Source organism: Oncorhynchus nerka, linkage group LG11 (assembly GCF_034236695.1).
Source record: "Oncorhynchus nerka isolate Pitt River linkage group LG11, Oner_Uvic_2.0, whole genome shotgun sequence".
Classification (NCBI taxonomy): domain Eukaryota; kingdom Metazoa; phylum Chordata; class Actinopteri; order Salmoniformes; family Salmonidae; genus Oncorhynchus; species Oncorhynchus nerka.
In genome coordinates this window covers 49025970-49041685 of record NC_088406.1, presented here as the reverse complement: position 1 = coordinate 49041685, position 15716 = coordinate 49025970, and the positions used below count along the sequence as shown (strand labels likewise).

The 15716-nt window shown below is 44.4% G+C and overlaps 2 protein-coding genes across 2 annotated transcripts; one reads left to right on the top strand and one right to left on the bottom strand.

Annotated features, from left to right (window-relative positions):
* Positions 1-1498: 1498 nt before the first annotated feature.
* LOC115137651 (uncharacterized) lies at positions 1499-4489 on the bottom strand. The gene is given in 5 exon segments (XM_065024082.1): positions 1499-2299; positions 2495-2812; positions 2870-2957; positions 2959-3339; positions 4264-4489. Coding segments are annotated over 4 exon segments (1209 nt in total). The 5' UTR covers positions 3283-3339; positions 4264-4489; the 3' UTR covers positions 1499-1820.
* Positions 4490-4594: 105 nt separating this feature from the next.
* On the top strand, positions 4595-14068 carry LOC115137650 (biogenesis of lysosome-related organelles complex 1 subunit 3-like). The gene is made up of 2 exons (XM_029673975.2): positions 4595-4787; positions 5156-14068. Exon 2 carries the CDS (start codon positions 5164-5166, stop codon positions 5761-5763), a length of 600 nt encoding a protein of 199 aa, XP_029529835.1. The 5' UTR covers positions 4595-4787; positions 5156-5163; the 3' UTR covers positions 5764-14068.
* The last annotated feature ends 1648 nt before the right edge of the window (positions 14069-15716 follow it).

Here is a 15716-nt window from a genome sequence, read left to right as displayed (position 1 = left end):
TAGTTGAGAACGACAGGGTGTTGTCCAGGATCACGCCAAGGTTCTTAGCGCTCTGGGAGGAGGACACAATGGAGTTGTCAACCGTGATGGCGAGATCATGGAACGGGCAGTCCTTCCCGGGAGGAAGAGCAGCTCCGTCTTGCCGAGGTTCAGCTTGAGGTGGTGATCCGTCATCCACACTGATATGTCTGCCAGACATGCAGAGATGCGATTCGCCACCTGGTCTTCAGAGGGGGGAAAGGAGAAGATTAATTGTGTGTCGTCTGCATAGCAATGATAGGAGAGACCATGTGAGGTTATGACAGAGCCAAGTGACTTGGTGTATAGCGAGAATAGGAGAGGGCCTAGAACAGAGCCCTGGGGGACACCAGTGGTGAGAGCGCGTGGTGAGGAGACAGATTCTCGCCACGCCACCTGGTAGGAGCGACCTGTCAGGTAGGACGCAATCCAAGCGTGGGCCGCGCCGGAGATGCCCAACTCGGAGAGGGTGGAGAGGAGGATCTGATGGTTCACAGTATCGAAGGCAGCCGATTGGTCTAGAAGGATGAGAGCAGAGGAGAGAGAGTTAGCTTTAGCAGTGCGGAGTGCCTCCGTGATACAGAGAAGAGCAGTCTCAGTTGAATGACTAGTCTTGAAACCTGACTGATTTGGATCAAGAAGGTCATTCTGAGAGAGATAGCGGGAGAGCTGGCCAAGGACGGCACGTTCAAGAGTTTTGGAGAGAAAAGAAAGAAGGGATACTGGTCTGTAGTTGTTGACATCGGAGGGATCGAGTGTAGGTTTTTTCAGAAGGGGTGCAACTCTCGCTCTCTTGAAGACGGTAGGGACGTAGCCAGCGGTCAGGGATGAGTTGATGAGCGAGGTGAGGTAAGGGAGAAGGTCACCGGAAATGGTCTGGAGAAGAGAGGAGGGGATAGGGTCAAGTGGGCAGGTTGTTGGGCGGCCGGCTGTCACAAGACGCGAGATGTCATCTGGAGAGAGAGGGGAGAAAGAGGTCAGAGCACAGGGTAGGGCAGTGTGAGCAGAACCAGCGGTGTCGTTTGACTTAGCAAACGAGGATCGGATGTCGTCGACCTTCTTTTCAAAAATATAGAAATGAAGTCACCAAAATATCCAATATGTTTAGGAAAAGGAAAATTTAGAAAAGAGGAGATATTTGGATAAAGCCTTTGCTTGACCAGCTTCCACATAAATGTGAATGAGTTAAGAAAACATACATTTAAACATAATTTGGGGAAGCAAGTTTCAGTGGATGATTGCTGGCAAATTGGAATCTCTCTTCTTGATTAGAGTAAATAAACATCTGCACTAAGGTTTGTCAAAATTCTCTAGATTGTAGACTTTAAAATATATCTGATTAAAACATCAGATTATTCACTTCTGTACATTAAAACATTTGGACATGACAAAATTAAACTGAAGAGAGAAGTTGGAATAAAAAATAAAAAAAACTTTTTTTTCACAATACATTCTCAAAATGACAAGTCCCTCATAAATGTAAGCACCCATATATTTTTATTCAACACTCTTAGAAAAAAAAAGTTTATATCCAGAACCTGAAACAATTCTTCGGCTGTCCCCATAGGATAACCCTTTGAATAACCTTTTTTTTTTGGTTTCAGGTAGAACCATTTTTAGGTTCCATGCAGAACCCTTTTTAGAGGGTTCTACATGGAAAAAATGTGTTTTACCTGAAACCAAAAAAGATTCTACCTGGATCCTAAAAGGGTTCTCCTATGGGGACAACTGAAGAACCCATTTGAAACCATTTTTCCTAATAGTGTATGCTCTCCTGTGTCAGAATGAAGCTTCAAGAGCACTCAGTTGTGCTGGAACTTGTTTGAGAGTCCGTTAAGCAAAACACCCTTCTGTGGGGAAGTGGGAAGCTGCTCTGAGGGGGATGGTCCTTGAGGTTCAGGACGCCCATGGTCTGAGGGCTGAGGGTTGGATGTGTCACTAGTTGAGTTCTCATCCCTGGAGGGTGATGTAGGCTGTGAGGGGTAGGCCTTGCATGAGCATTGCTGGTGTCCTTGGGTTTGGACCTGTTCCACTCCTCTCAAGATGCGCACCAGGGAGTTGTGGACCTGCTGGCTGATAGGAGTATTACTGTCATCGGGTTCGGCCTTGACCTGGCGGCCTGTGGAGCAGTTGGAGAGCTGCTCCAGGACCTCTATCTGTCGGTCCATCATACCCAGCATGCTGCAGTGGAAGGCCCTTTGCTCAGTGAGTTGTTCCCCTAGCTGATGGTTCAGGATGGTGAGCTGCTGGAGGATCAGGGTGCTGGTGTCCTCACAAGTGCCTGCGGAGAAATGAACAGCAGGACAACTTGTATTTGTTTTAGGTTATCGCTGTAATATTTATTATCCAAAGCTTTAAACAATTGTTAAGTACAAAGTAAAATTCAAACAGATGAATGACATATTAGTTAAAAAGAACACATTAATTACATAGAATATAGTTGGTCATGTAGCCACTCAGTTATAAAAGCACTCACCAGTTTGTTCTTGTGGACTGCAGCCAGTGGAGTCCCTAGCTCCCTCATCATCATGTAAAGAGGGTACTGAATGTGGCTCTCTCTTCACTGGGTAAAGATACTCTCCAGACAGACCCAAAGTCATTATCTCGTCTGACTTCAAGGCCCAGCCCGGAGTGCTGGCGTTGGCCTCTATTGGGATGGCATTAGTCTCGTCTGCTTCTCCCTCTAGAGCTGGAGCCAGGCTGTCCTGCCAAGGGGCCGCAGATTCGGGCTGAGCAACATCACCTGAGAAGAAGGGTGAGCAGAGCAGGCCAACGCAAAGCATACACTTCTTTACAATTATTTAATGTAAAATAATACATGTATAATTATCCTAAAGCCAGAAAGTAGTACCATCAGTATGATCCTCCAGGTCTGAAGGGGTCAACACCACCATATTGTGTCCATCTGCAATGCCTTGCACTGGGGCCCCTCACCCGGGCCCTCCTGGCCAGCATGCGGTCCAGCATACGAAAGTAACGGAACGACTCGATGGCGGACAGGCGTGCAGCGGCGCTACGGTATCCCGCCGTCTTGATCTTGCGGTACTTGTGCTTGAGGCTCTTCCAGCGGTTGCGTATCTGGTTGACAGTGAAGTAGATGTCCCGCTTGGCCAGGCTGTAGCGCAGGCGGCGGAAGTGCGAGTCGTTGCGCTGGCGCTTCTTATCCAGCTCATGCACCAGGTCCAGCTGCTCGATGAGGGCCAGCATGGCGAAGGTGTCCGACTCTGTCCACCACTTGTTGGGCCTCCTCTCACTCAGGTCCATGGTCTCTCCCGACCCTCACTGGGTGTACCTGCTCTGGTAGCAGCCCCTGGGCTCCTCCTGGATGGGAGTAAACAAGAACACATGGAAAAAGGTTGAAGTACCACACGATAATGTAGGCTAAGATAATTTCTCTACGTTAGAGGTAGACTGAGGGATGGCCCGAATGATTATAATAAAATGGCCTGAAATAAATGTTCGACGTTCTACTGAAATAAAATGCTGTAGCAATATGCATCAAAGAGCAGCATTCAAGTTGCATTATAATAAGCTAGTGTTCAACACAGGAACAATGGTGGCTTAAAAAAAAATCAAAGGTATATGAAACCTCATTATGGGAGAATATATGAGTCACAACAGCATCCAAAATAGATACTGGATATAAATGACAGGAATAGATTGTGAAATAAACCAATCCAGAGATGTTCATTACAACATTCACACAAGAGTACAGTGACAGTTTCTTCTCCAGTCCCTTTGAAGTTCACCCAACAGCAAATCACGACTTTCCCACGTAAATTCCACTCAGATGAGACATGATGAGCTGAGTAACGTTAGTTTGTGTGCGATGTGAATTTATGCACACATACAAGAACATAACGCTTTCTACAGCGACAAAAAAATACATATGCAATAGCCTTTCCCTTTTGGTACAGGGAAGTACTTAAAATAAAACTGATAGTGGAAATTACAGACAACTAACGTTACATCACACACCATACAGTCAGACACTCATAACTAGTCATCAACAGTCTGACCACTGACAACCTAACTTAACGAGCTTGTACTGGCTGCTGAAAGTGACCGTAGCTGTGTTGCAGTGGCCGTGACGGCGAATGCTGACGATGAAGAATGTAATTTCTTACAGAACACTGCGGCGATGTCTTAGTGCATCGGTCAACATTTTTCATGCACCAACTATTATTATAATTTAATAACCATAAAATAGCGCTTACTGTAACTACTACAGATGGCACTTCATACCTTCATCACAAAATATTTTACGCTGCGTCTAGGAAGCTTGCTTGCGTCGCACGATCATATGGGGTTTGTTGACATCAATAGTCTTGTTCGACATTGCAGCCGACAGTGGAGGAGACTGCCGACTGATTGATCTACAAATCACCGTCCGTCATAAATAACGACTCATTGTTGTTTGTAGATCAATCAGTCATTCACCATTTCCCATGATACATTACGAGTTTGATGTTCTCGAACACGGCCAATGACTGCATATGGTTGACGTTCCAAATGTCACATGTCGTTCGGTGTCTACTCTGATTGGTCAAGAATCGTACTGCATACTCACGAGGGTTAGACTTTGTGAGGATCTGCGCAGATACTCAGATCTACACATAATCTCAATGTTCAATTTAGTCAGATTTAACAGACATCTAGGTGTACTGACTAGCGAATATGTGCAGTACTTAGTTTGGGTCAACCCTAGTGAGGGAGTGTTTTTGACCGACTTCTGGGTGCTCATGTGATTCTTTTTTGCAGGACCGGAGGTATGATACTTTGTTTTACATACATTTTTCGAATAATAGCAGGCTAGCTATCGATATTGGCATTGGTGAATTGATTTAACGTAGATTGATTAACATAACAAGCCAAATACTTACATTTCATAACATGATTAAACGGGGGGCCACCTTTCGATAGTTATCATCTCGCACAAAAAAAAATATTTGGGCTAGTGACCAAATTTGGGAGGGAGGCACATTCCGATGGGCACCCAGGCATCATCTGATTCTGTCACAGTTCCATTAAACAATGCATACCACCAGAACATGCTTCACTGTTCCATTAAACTGTGCCTCTCCATAAAATATTATATTTTCTACTGTAGGCCTTCACAATTATCTTGTGTATTTAGGTGGTGTAATGGCAAGTGACAAATACCAGATAGTGGTACAAGGCGAGCCGTCAGAGACCGACTCAGATGATGAGGTATACATCACCTCCCTCTCTCCACATTCAACAGCCGGAGGGCAAAAGGTACCAGGGGAAGCATCTGAGACTGACAGCGGGGGGGAGGTTGAGAGAGTACGTAAATGTGTCATTCCTGCAAGCTCTGAAAACCCACAAATATTACGCAAGGACTTAACTCCCCTGCTTGTGATCAGAGATAACCCTGACATTCCGTCCGCGGTAGAGGAGCTGGTTGTGTCTAGGCCTGAACACAGAGGGCTCTACTACAACACTTTACTCCAGCTGAAATTACAGGAGAGCAATGCACGTCTGTGCACGGATGTGCCCCAGACCATCAAACAGGTGTATGGTAATGCCACAAAGGAGATACGCATGGCCACAACCCACCTAAACAGCTCCCAGAACGGCATCATCAACGCCTCCCACAGCATCCGACTCATTCTGGACGATCTCAAGTCCGTCTCAGAGGGAATATACATTATCACCAGCTGTTATCTACTCCCCGATATTACCATCCCCTCCTCTCCCACTACCCCTATTCTCGGACAGTGATGTGCCCCATTCATTGTTTCATATGTATTATGTAGGCTAAACAATGGACCTGGGAGTATCGTTATTTGTAAAAGGCACTTGCATTAGGTGAATAAATTATGCATGCCATTATACTATTACTGCTCCATGTTATTCAGATTATTCATTGTAGTTGGTCATAAAGGATTGCTTATTGCTCTCGATCATAGGTTCAAGTATTTAGCTGTTCACAAGCACATGAGATGTCTAGTCAATCTCTGTATTTTCCAATGCACCAAACCTTGTGTAGGCCTAGTGCACAGCCCACTCTTGTGGTGTCAGCAAGGCACTGCAAGGGATGCGACCGCTGTGGTCATTTTTTGCGTAGGCCTAGAGTTGAAGAAACTACAGAATCCCCATTTGCTAACAAAACAATGACAACATTGAATTCTAGGTTGTTATCATCGTGCGTCGCTTTATTCACATTTCAGTCATTGAACCGCAATTAGGCCTCGACTTTAGAGAACATTTGAAGGAACAGTTAAAACAATTTAAGATTCAGTGCAATCCTTCCAAAGATATAAAAAGTGTTACAAAATTGAAGATAATGTTTTCCGGGGGGTTTGATTAGCCATTATTTTTGCAGTCACTGACATGTCGGGTGAGACTGAGCATTTGGCATGGCACCTAGGAAGTGCGAACTGAAAGTGATACATTCTCCCAAGGTCATGTCTGATCTCACTTTTATTTAAATTTTATTTTACCTTTATTTAACTAGGCAAGTCAGTTAAGAACAAATTCTTATTTTCAATGACAGCCTAGGAACAGTGGGTTAACTGCCAGGGGCAGAACGACAGATTTGTACCTTGTCAGCTCGGGGGTTTGAACTTGCAACCTTCCGGTTACTAGTCCAACGCTCTAACCACTAGGCTACCCTACTAGGGCTGGGCGGTATACCGTATTTTACTATATACCGGTTTGGGTTTTTACTTTACCTTCTATAACGGTATTTTTAATGTTTGGTTTGTTAAATGTGATATGCTGTGTGTACTCCGCTACTTGAGTCATCCCTCCGCTCTCTCGCTTTCCACGCCGCTTTCCACACAGACCTAGTCCCACCTCCTGTCACTCAAGGAGCGCATTTGTTGTTGCTTGACCACGCGACACTTTCGTTCAGGCTGCATGGTCAATGCAGCACATGCAACAATGGTGATGACAACGATGTTGTTTCCACTTTGATCTTCATATAAATCCACATGGGTTCTATAATTACAATATTAGTTTGTGTTTCTTACATCTGCAAACAGCTAGTTAATATTCTCTTAGCAAGTTAAGCTAAATCGTGTTTGCCACTAATGGTAATCGCTAGTTAGCTGGGTAGTCAGAGCAAACGTAGCTAGCTAGATCTCACTGCTGCTCCAATCAACTAGAGATGCTCCATCGAGTTGACCCCCTGTCAGCAGCTGTTGGTATTTCATTGGCAAGATCAACTTTTCCATCTAGAGAACAATGCAGACATGACATTGTGTGACATATACACATATACACAGTTTATTAGGTACACCAATCTAGTACCGGGTCGGACCCCGCTTTGCCTCAAGAACAGACAGACTTTTTCGGGCAATGGAAACGTTGCTCAGTCGGTATCAAGGGACCAAATTTGTGCCATAAAAACATTTCCCACACCATTACGCCATCAGCCTGTAGCATTGACATCAGGCAGGATGGGGTCATGGACTCATCCTGCTAATGCCAAATCCTGACTGCCATCAGCATGATGTAACAGGACCTGAGATTTGTTGGTCCAGGCAATGTTTTTCCACTCCTCAATTGTCCAGTGTTGGTGATCGCGTCCCCACTGGAGTTACTTCTTGTTTTTAGCTGAAATGTTCCACCGGGATGTTGGTCCATGCTGACGTGATGGCATCACGCAGTTTCTGCAGATTGGATGGCGGTACATTCATTCTGCAAACAGCCCATCCCATCTCATCCCAAATATGCTCTATTGGGTTGAAGTCTGCCCACTGCGCAGGCCACTCAAGTATTCTGAACTCGCTGTCATGTTCCAGACAACGTTTTTCCACTCCTCAATTGCCCAGTGTTGGTGATCACGTGCCCACTAGAGCCGCTTCTTGTTTTCAGCTGATAGGAGTGGAAACCGGTGTGGTCATCTGCTGCAGTAGCCCCTCCGTGACAAGGAATGGCGAGTTGTGCGTTCTGAGATTTCGTTCTGGAACCCACTGTTATACTTCGCCGTTATTTGTCTGTTTGTGGCCCGCCAGTTAGCTTGCACGATTCTTGCCATTCTCCTTCGACCTCTCTCTTCAACGAGCTGTTTCGCCCACAGGACTGCCACAGTTATTTATTTTTTTGTCGCTCCATTATCGGTAACCCCTAGACATTGTCTTGTGTAAAAAGACCAGTAGGGCGTCCGTTTCTGAGATACTGTGTCCGGTGCGCTTGGCATCGATGATCATACCACGCTTAAAGCTGTTTAGGCCTTTCTAACAGTATCTGAATGCCTGTCAGCCTGCTTTATATAGCAAGCCACGGCCACATGACTCACTGTCTGTAGGAACGATGTACCTAATAAACTGGCAGGTGAGTGTATTTTGAATGGTGCCATTGGACATGGTTGGTCGTCATTCTAATGGGCACCGGGGGTTAATGGAAAAGGTTATGGCGTGTGGGAAGTTACATCATTTGTGATTGCTCGCAAGGGACTGTACCGTATGCAGTCTGCTGCTATGAATGCCACGCTTGTGAGCTGAGCGCTATTAGCACACATCGCTCCTGAAACAGAACATTTCAAGGTCACTGACTTGCCATTTTTGCATGTTAACAAGTACACAATAGCAGCAGACTGAGGGAAACTGTCAAACAATTATTTTACGGGTGCATTGGGTTCTGTTGTGACTGATCTGTCTGATTCAAAATTCATTTGATACACTGATGGACTTGGCTAAATGAGTTATGTAAATGCCATAATAATGATCTATGCATGAAACTGTATACTGACCTCCATGATATACTAGCTTAATAATTCTAACAGCATAAAGATTCTTATTTTTAACATACCTCTTTGCAGATGTCCTCTGCGCATACTGATTACTGTTCTAATCCGCAGATGGCTTTGACTTGGCCCTGTCTCTCAGGCTGGTTCCTGCTCTAACCCAAGCCAGTTTTACTTTAATGGATTGGTCCAAGTTGACTGTACACAGTCTGAACTGATCAACACTGGAAGTCTACCTTAAGGAACCTTTCAGTCTCCAGATGATCTCTGAGCATGTGGGGCTCCAGACTGGTGTCACTGAACACCTCCCATAAGGTCTTGGCCTGGATGATATCACCATCAGCGCCATCAGTGTCAGCCCTCTGCTGGTGGTCCTCTGAGCATTGCAGGATCCAGCTCAGACGGCAGGGCCAAAGGTTGGCCATCACCACCCAGGCAGCAAGGTCTTTAGCTTTGGAGAGGCCCCCGTACTTCATTGCATCCATGACGATGACTGTCACCCCAGAGTTTATTATCCTTCTCATATGCACATGGTTTGCCATAAGATAAACATGAAGAGGGTTGCATTTGGTATACATGGCGTGTCATGCCTCATTTGTTAGCGCCTTGACTTTCTTGGCATAGATCTTCCAACGGATGCCTTTTTCTAGTGTCTGCCTCGCTTTGACCCTTTCCAGTGAACGGCACAATGTTGTCATCAAGCCTGCCTTTTTCAAATGCAGAGAACTTCCCAGCCCTGTGTTTTCCTCTCTTAATAACTTTCCATCAGTCAGACTCTAGATGGCTGTCAGCGAAGGTTTTAAAAGCTCTGCATTTGGAGTCAGGGAACATCTCAGGCTCTGAGAAAGGCAGGGTGGCCATCCTGTTTAGAAAGTTGTATGCGGCCTCTCGAGTGGCACAGCGTTCTATGGCACTGCATCTCTGTACTACAGACCTGGGTTCGATCCCAGGCTGTGTCACAACCAGCCGTGACTGGGAGTCCCATAGGGTGATGCACAATTGGCCCAGCGTCGTCCGGGTTAGCGGAGGGTTTGGCCGGTGGGGCTTTACTTGGCTCATCACGCTCTAGCAACTCCTGCAGGCTGACTTCGGTTGTCAGTTGAACGGTGTTTCCTCCGACACATCGACGCAGCTGGCTTCTGGGTTAAGCGGGCAGGTGTTAAGGAGTGCGGTTTGGCGGGTCATGTTTTGGAGGATTTTTTGGCCCACCACCAGTCTGGGGTCCACAGCTAGGATGGACACGAACAGGACATTCTCCCCTGCCAGCAGAACGTTCGTAGCCTCCAGGGTGCGGATCACCCCGCCTGGGCCGCAGCGGTCCAGGTGGGTGATCTCCAGCACTACACGGATGATCCTCCCCTCGAACACCTCCATGAAGTGGATGAAATCCACCATAACACCCACCTCCTTCCTCACCTTGTTCATAAAGCCCATCTGGTCGCTGACGGCCGAGCTGTTCATCTGGTGCTGGATACTGCTGCCCATGGTGTAGAGCAGGTGCTTGGATGTCCGCCGAATAGTCCTCAGGGCGAAGACTGCGGGAAGCCCACAGTGTTGCTATGGCCATCGATTCCAGCATTCTCCAATGCAAAACAATACAGTGGCAAGGACTACAACCCAGACGGGGAGGCAGAGCAGCTTTATGGCTTTCCAATTGACCTTATCACCTTCGCTCGTGCCTTTCTTTGGGTAGGGATGCTGGGTTGCTCTATAGAGGCCCAGGGGACGTTTCCAAAAGTTATCCTGGATGGCCTTGAAGAGGCGGATCACCAACCCAGTCCAGAGTTTATCACCGCCTGCAAATGCCAGGCCCTGAAGTGCACGAAAATCCGCCTCACCCTCCCTCCACACGGGACGGAATAAGATGATGGCGAGGAGGGCCAAGTAGCTAATCCACGCTGGAGGAGGGAGCTTCAACTCGTGCTTCTGTTCCCTCCACTCTGCCTCTGTGTTCATGTAAACTGCGAATGTAGAAAGAGTAACATAATTTGATTGTCAGAACAAAACACGCAAAAATACAAGGTCACGTGAAGTCAACCTAAGTGTTGAAACTTACTCTTGCTCTTCTTCAGTAGAGTTTCAGTGCGGCTGGGGCGCTGGGAGAACAGACTTACAGGGGCCGGAGGTGGCACCTAGATACATGCTCTGGACAGGCCATATGCCTAGACATCATCCAACAAGGTAACCTTCTTGTTTATTAAACCAGTGTAGAGGTAGACATGGCAATCCAATAAAAGATGATATTATCTGTGTCACTAAACACGTCAGATACTAACTTTCCACTTATCTTCTCCGTCCATTTGTCTATCGTTCCAATACATTGTCCATACCGAGGGAATAAAACCGATTATAACATTCATACGGTATAAGATGGAACACTTTCGATTCGCGATCACTGCAACTGATATAAACTCCAATTACCAGTGAGTAAGGATTCGTTGTTATTCTACAATGTCAATCAAATGCTGGCAGAATTTTTGTTTTCTCCAAGAATTGAGTCATTTCAATAAAAATCTATTGTAGATGCTTATGTATCGATGTTGCTTGAAAGATGTTTCAAATCAAAATGTATTTTTCAAATCAAATGTATTTATATAGCCCTTCTTACATCAGCTGATATATCAAAGTGCTGTACAGAAACCCAGCCTAAAAACCCCCAAACCGCAAGCAATGCAGGTGTAGAAGCACGGTGGCTAGGAAAAACTCCCCAGAAAGGCCAAAACCTAGGAAGAAACCTAGAGAGGAACCTGCTATGAGGGGTGGCCAGTCCTCTTCTGGCTGTGCCAGGTGGAGATTATAACAATTCATGGCCATCATTAGTTATTCAACGATAATGTGTAAGGGCTAAAATGCAGCACTTTCAGACACTGGCCAAAGTCATACAGAGTAAATTACCAAAATATAATGAGCGGAATTAACATAATCATAAACATTAAGACAGCTTTTCAATAAAAGTTTTATGTTGTACTGCAGTTCAATGAAGGGTAAGCCCAAAGTTATATTCAATCATGTCAGGAAGCTGCAGAACTTGGCTGCTCAATAAATTGTGACCTGGTTGTATCGATAACTTCGAGCATGTGTTTGCACAAAAGTAATTGCCTCAAATATGTGTTGACGGTTCACCATCGATTTCAGCTACCAATTCTATCACGACAGATTTCTACTGCAAAGAAAATGAAAACACAACCTCACACACACACATTCACCTGATTGTTCTTTTTTTCATTAGAGACCCGAACAAAAGTACAAATGAAGTATCAACATTTGGTTAATGAATAATACCAGACAGCCCTTTCCAATGACTTTTCTTTGGAGTATAACCTATCAGCTAGTTTTAACAGAACATTACCTCCATATCTAATTATTAACATTGGATTAGACATTTCCCTCTCAAAAGAAAGTAAAACCCAGTCTTACCCGTGTCTGTGTGGGTCTCACCACATTGAAGTCAACATACAGACTGGCCCTCTGTAGAAACCAATAACACTAGTGTTGTTTACCCCACGTAAAAACCCCTCACGTAAAAACCCCTCACGTAAAAACACCTCACGTAAAAACCCCTCACGTAAAAACCTGACGCATTATCAGATCATATGTGAATGAAAGTCAGAATTGTGTGTATTTTGCCAGATGACTTTGAGTCCTACTTACATACCTAACGGCCATGGCCCAGAAAGCAATATTTGCTGTGTTTAATTCTAACAATGGAAATTGTAATATTGTGTGAGTTTATAATAGATAAATGAATGACTTCATCCCCATGGGGCGGCAGGGTAGCCTAGTGGTTAGAGCGTTGGACTAGTTACCGAAAGGTTGCAAGTTCAAATCCCCGAGCTGACAAGGTACAAATCTGTCGTTCTGCCCCTGAACAGGCAGTTAACCCACTGTTCCTAGGCCGTCATTGAAAATAAGAATTTTTTCTTAACTGACTTGCCTAGTAAAATAAAGGTAAAAAAAAAAACATTAATATTCACAACATTAACCATACATCTATATGATTCTTGGCCTTGGGACAGGAGTGCTTCACGAACGCTTGATTTTCGACTGGTCTTTGCTCGTCTCTCGCTGATTCTCATATCCTTCCTTATTATATCCACTCTCTGGCAAAGCTTCAAATAGCTTTGACATTTGCACACTGTCCTTGTCAACCATGTATGGAATTGCTGTGATTGATAGCCCCGCCAGAGACCAGTTGTCACGCTCGGCCCACGGGGGTTCCCTCTTGGTCTAATGGACGTTGGCTTCCCGAGTGAGAGTTCACCCGTACCAATCCCACCTATTACAGAAAATATGATCTCTTTCTGTGTGTTTTCCCAATGACAGCTAGAACACGATCCATGTAGCCCAATCCATAGACTCGCAACTCCATCATGATACAGAATTCAGTATGTCTGTCGCCTGTAGACCACTATGGAGGCCCACTGGACACTGTGAGTGAAATATAGAATGTGCAGTGTGATCCATGTAACACACACAGGTCTGTATGTCCTATGTACTGTACACTCAGTGGCCAGTTTATTAGTTGCACCACCCCATTCACGAAAATGGTTAGCGCCTACAGACAGTGAGTCATGTGGTCGTGGCTTGCCATATAAAGCAGGCGGACGGGCATCGAGGCATTCAGTGACAGTTTGACGGAACGTTGGAATGGGCAAACCGAGTGACCTAAGCGACTTTGAGCGTGGAATGATCGTCGGTGCCATGGCACTGGATCCAATATCTCGGACACGGTCGGCCTCCTAGGCTTTTCATGCATGACCGTGTCAAGGGTTTACCGGGAATGGCGTGACAAACCAAAAAAAACATCCAGTCAGCGGCAGACCTGTGGGATCGAAAATAGCTTGTTGACGAGAGCTGGAACGAGAATGGCAAGAATCGTGCAAGCTAACAGGCGGGCCACAAACAGGAATTGTGGTTTCTGTTGTGTCATGCTGATGGCAGAGTCAGGATTTGGCGTAAGCAGCATGAGTCCATGGCCCACTCCTGCCGGGTACCAACGGTACAGGTTGCTGGCGGAATGTTTTCTTGGCACATGTTAGGTCCCTTGATACTAATGGAGCTACGTTTCCATGCCCTAAAGAAATCGGGCTGTTCTGGAGGCAAAGAGGGGTCCGACCTTGTCCTGGATGGGTATACCTAATGAACTGGTCACTGAGTGTATATTTAGCATACACACATACATATGCTCACACTTATCATGCATTGCATAAAACGTTATCTAAAACTTTAACATATGACAGTAGGCATAGGTCATTTATGCAGCATGCCACTGCCTGTGACAAATTTGATAAGCTGGTTTCTGGTGACATCTGTGAGATTAAAAACTTGACATCGCTCCTTGAGCTGCCCAATTTAATTGCCCTCCTCCGCATGCACTTGTTCACATGTTGTGTCATGTCTTCAGTCATTTTGATAATTAACAGAAAATCTATGACAATCTATTGTAACTTTGGTCATTTATACTTGAAAAACTTTTAGAACATGCATTCATATATATAGTATTAATGTTGTGCATCTGTGTCCCTATTGTCCATAAGTTCCTAGTAGGTAGTTTCTAGTTACCTCTGCAACTCGTCCAACTATTTACTTTTTTCACAAGTGCAACCAGTTTGATGGCAAACATGGACAACAAATACATATTGACATCAGTAAAATAAGTGTATAGATTTATAGGATTTTTCATACTGAAACCCTCATATTAAACACCAATGGTATTCAGTAGGTTGATGGTTTTTATTTAGGATAATGTTTGTCATTCTATTTTATGTATATCATCTTATTTCATTATTTAATATATTTTGACATATGATAAGGTCAGTTAGAGGGCACAGACGCCTGTGATAATCTGAAGTACCTAAAAGTGCCACTAGATGTAGTTTGATAGATTACATAAAATCCTTGAAAGATACCAACATTCTGGAAGTTCTGGTAAACTTCTAAAGTAAAATACACTCCCTTGGCAACCCTAGTTCCCAACCTCCGGCTGCAAATGCTGCCTTCAGAAGTGTGCATTCATCGCTGGTAAATTAATTCAGCTGGGAAACTCATTTAAATTCCATTACTGGCACTTTGCAGGGCAAAGAAAAGTGCCTGGGAATCAGATAGGAGGATTGCTAATGAGCAGTGTGGCCCCTAGCACAATTCCTCGGAGATATGCCGTCTCACCAATGCCATCACACTGGTAAATAGATTTTTTTTTTAAACAATGAATGAGAAAATAAATATGCAAAGAAAATGAATTAGGTTTTTAATGCATGATGTGTATAAATTCAGCCATCTTTAAAGGTGTGTTAGTGGCTCTTTGACTTCTCGCCATGTTTAGCATTTTTATTTATTTATTTTGTGCGTTATGAGTTCCATTGCAAACAAGTCACCCATAGCTTACAGTATAGGTGGACATTTTTCCACATACCAACCAGATCTCAGACCCAATGTGATTCAGCAAATGGTTGTGGAGTTGTTGTGTATTGTGACAATGTCAATACTGTTTATAATGTGTGATTCTACATCTGCATGGGTCTATATAAACTTCAATTGGAAATGTCTCTGGGGGACCATTTGAAGCAACAAATACATTTATTCTAGCATATATTTGCCAATAGATTAACTTGCTCCATAAACCCACACTAGTTTTCTCTAAATATTTGGAAAAAATTATTTTCATGGATTATAAATGGAGTATACGTGTTATTACTTATATCACCTCCTAAACACACTTTTTGTTCATTTGAATTAAATATACACATTCTACGTCTATTGAAGAGACAATCTTTATAATGTCCAAATAGCTCAATTAACTTATGTACAATCATACGATCAAATACATACCTAGCCTCTTATAAGCAAAGGTATGGCTTTCCCATATCAACCATTTCAGTTTGACAATGCATGTCTCTACAGTGTTAGCCTATCAGGAGTTAAGATTCCGGGTCTGTTCATAAAGGCTGGAGCTCTTTCAGATTCTGATTTTACTCAGAAACGT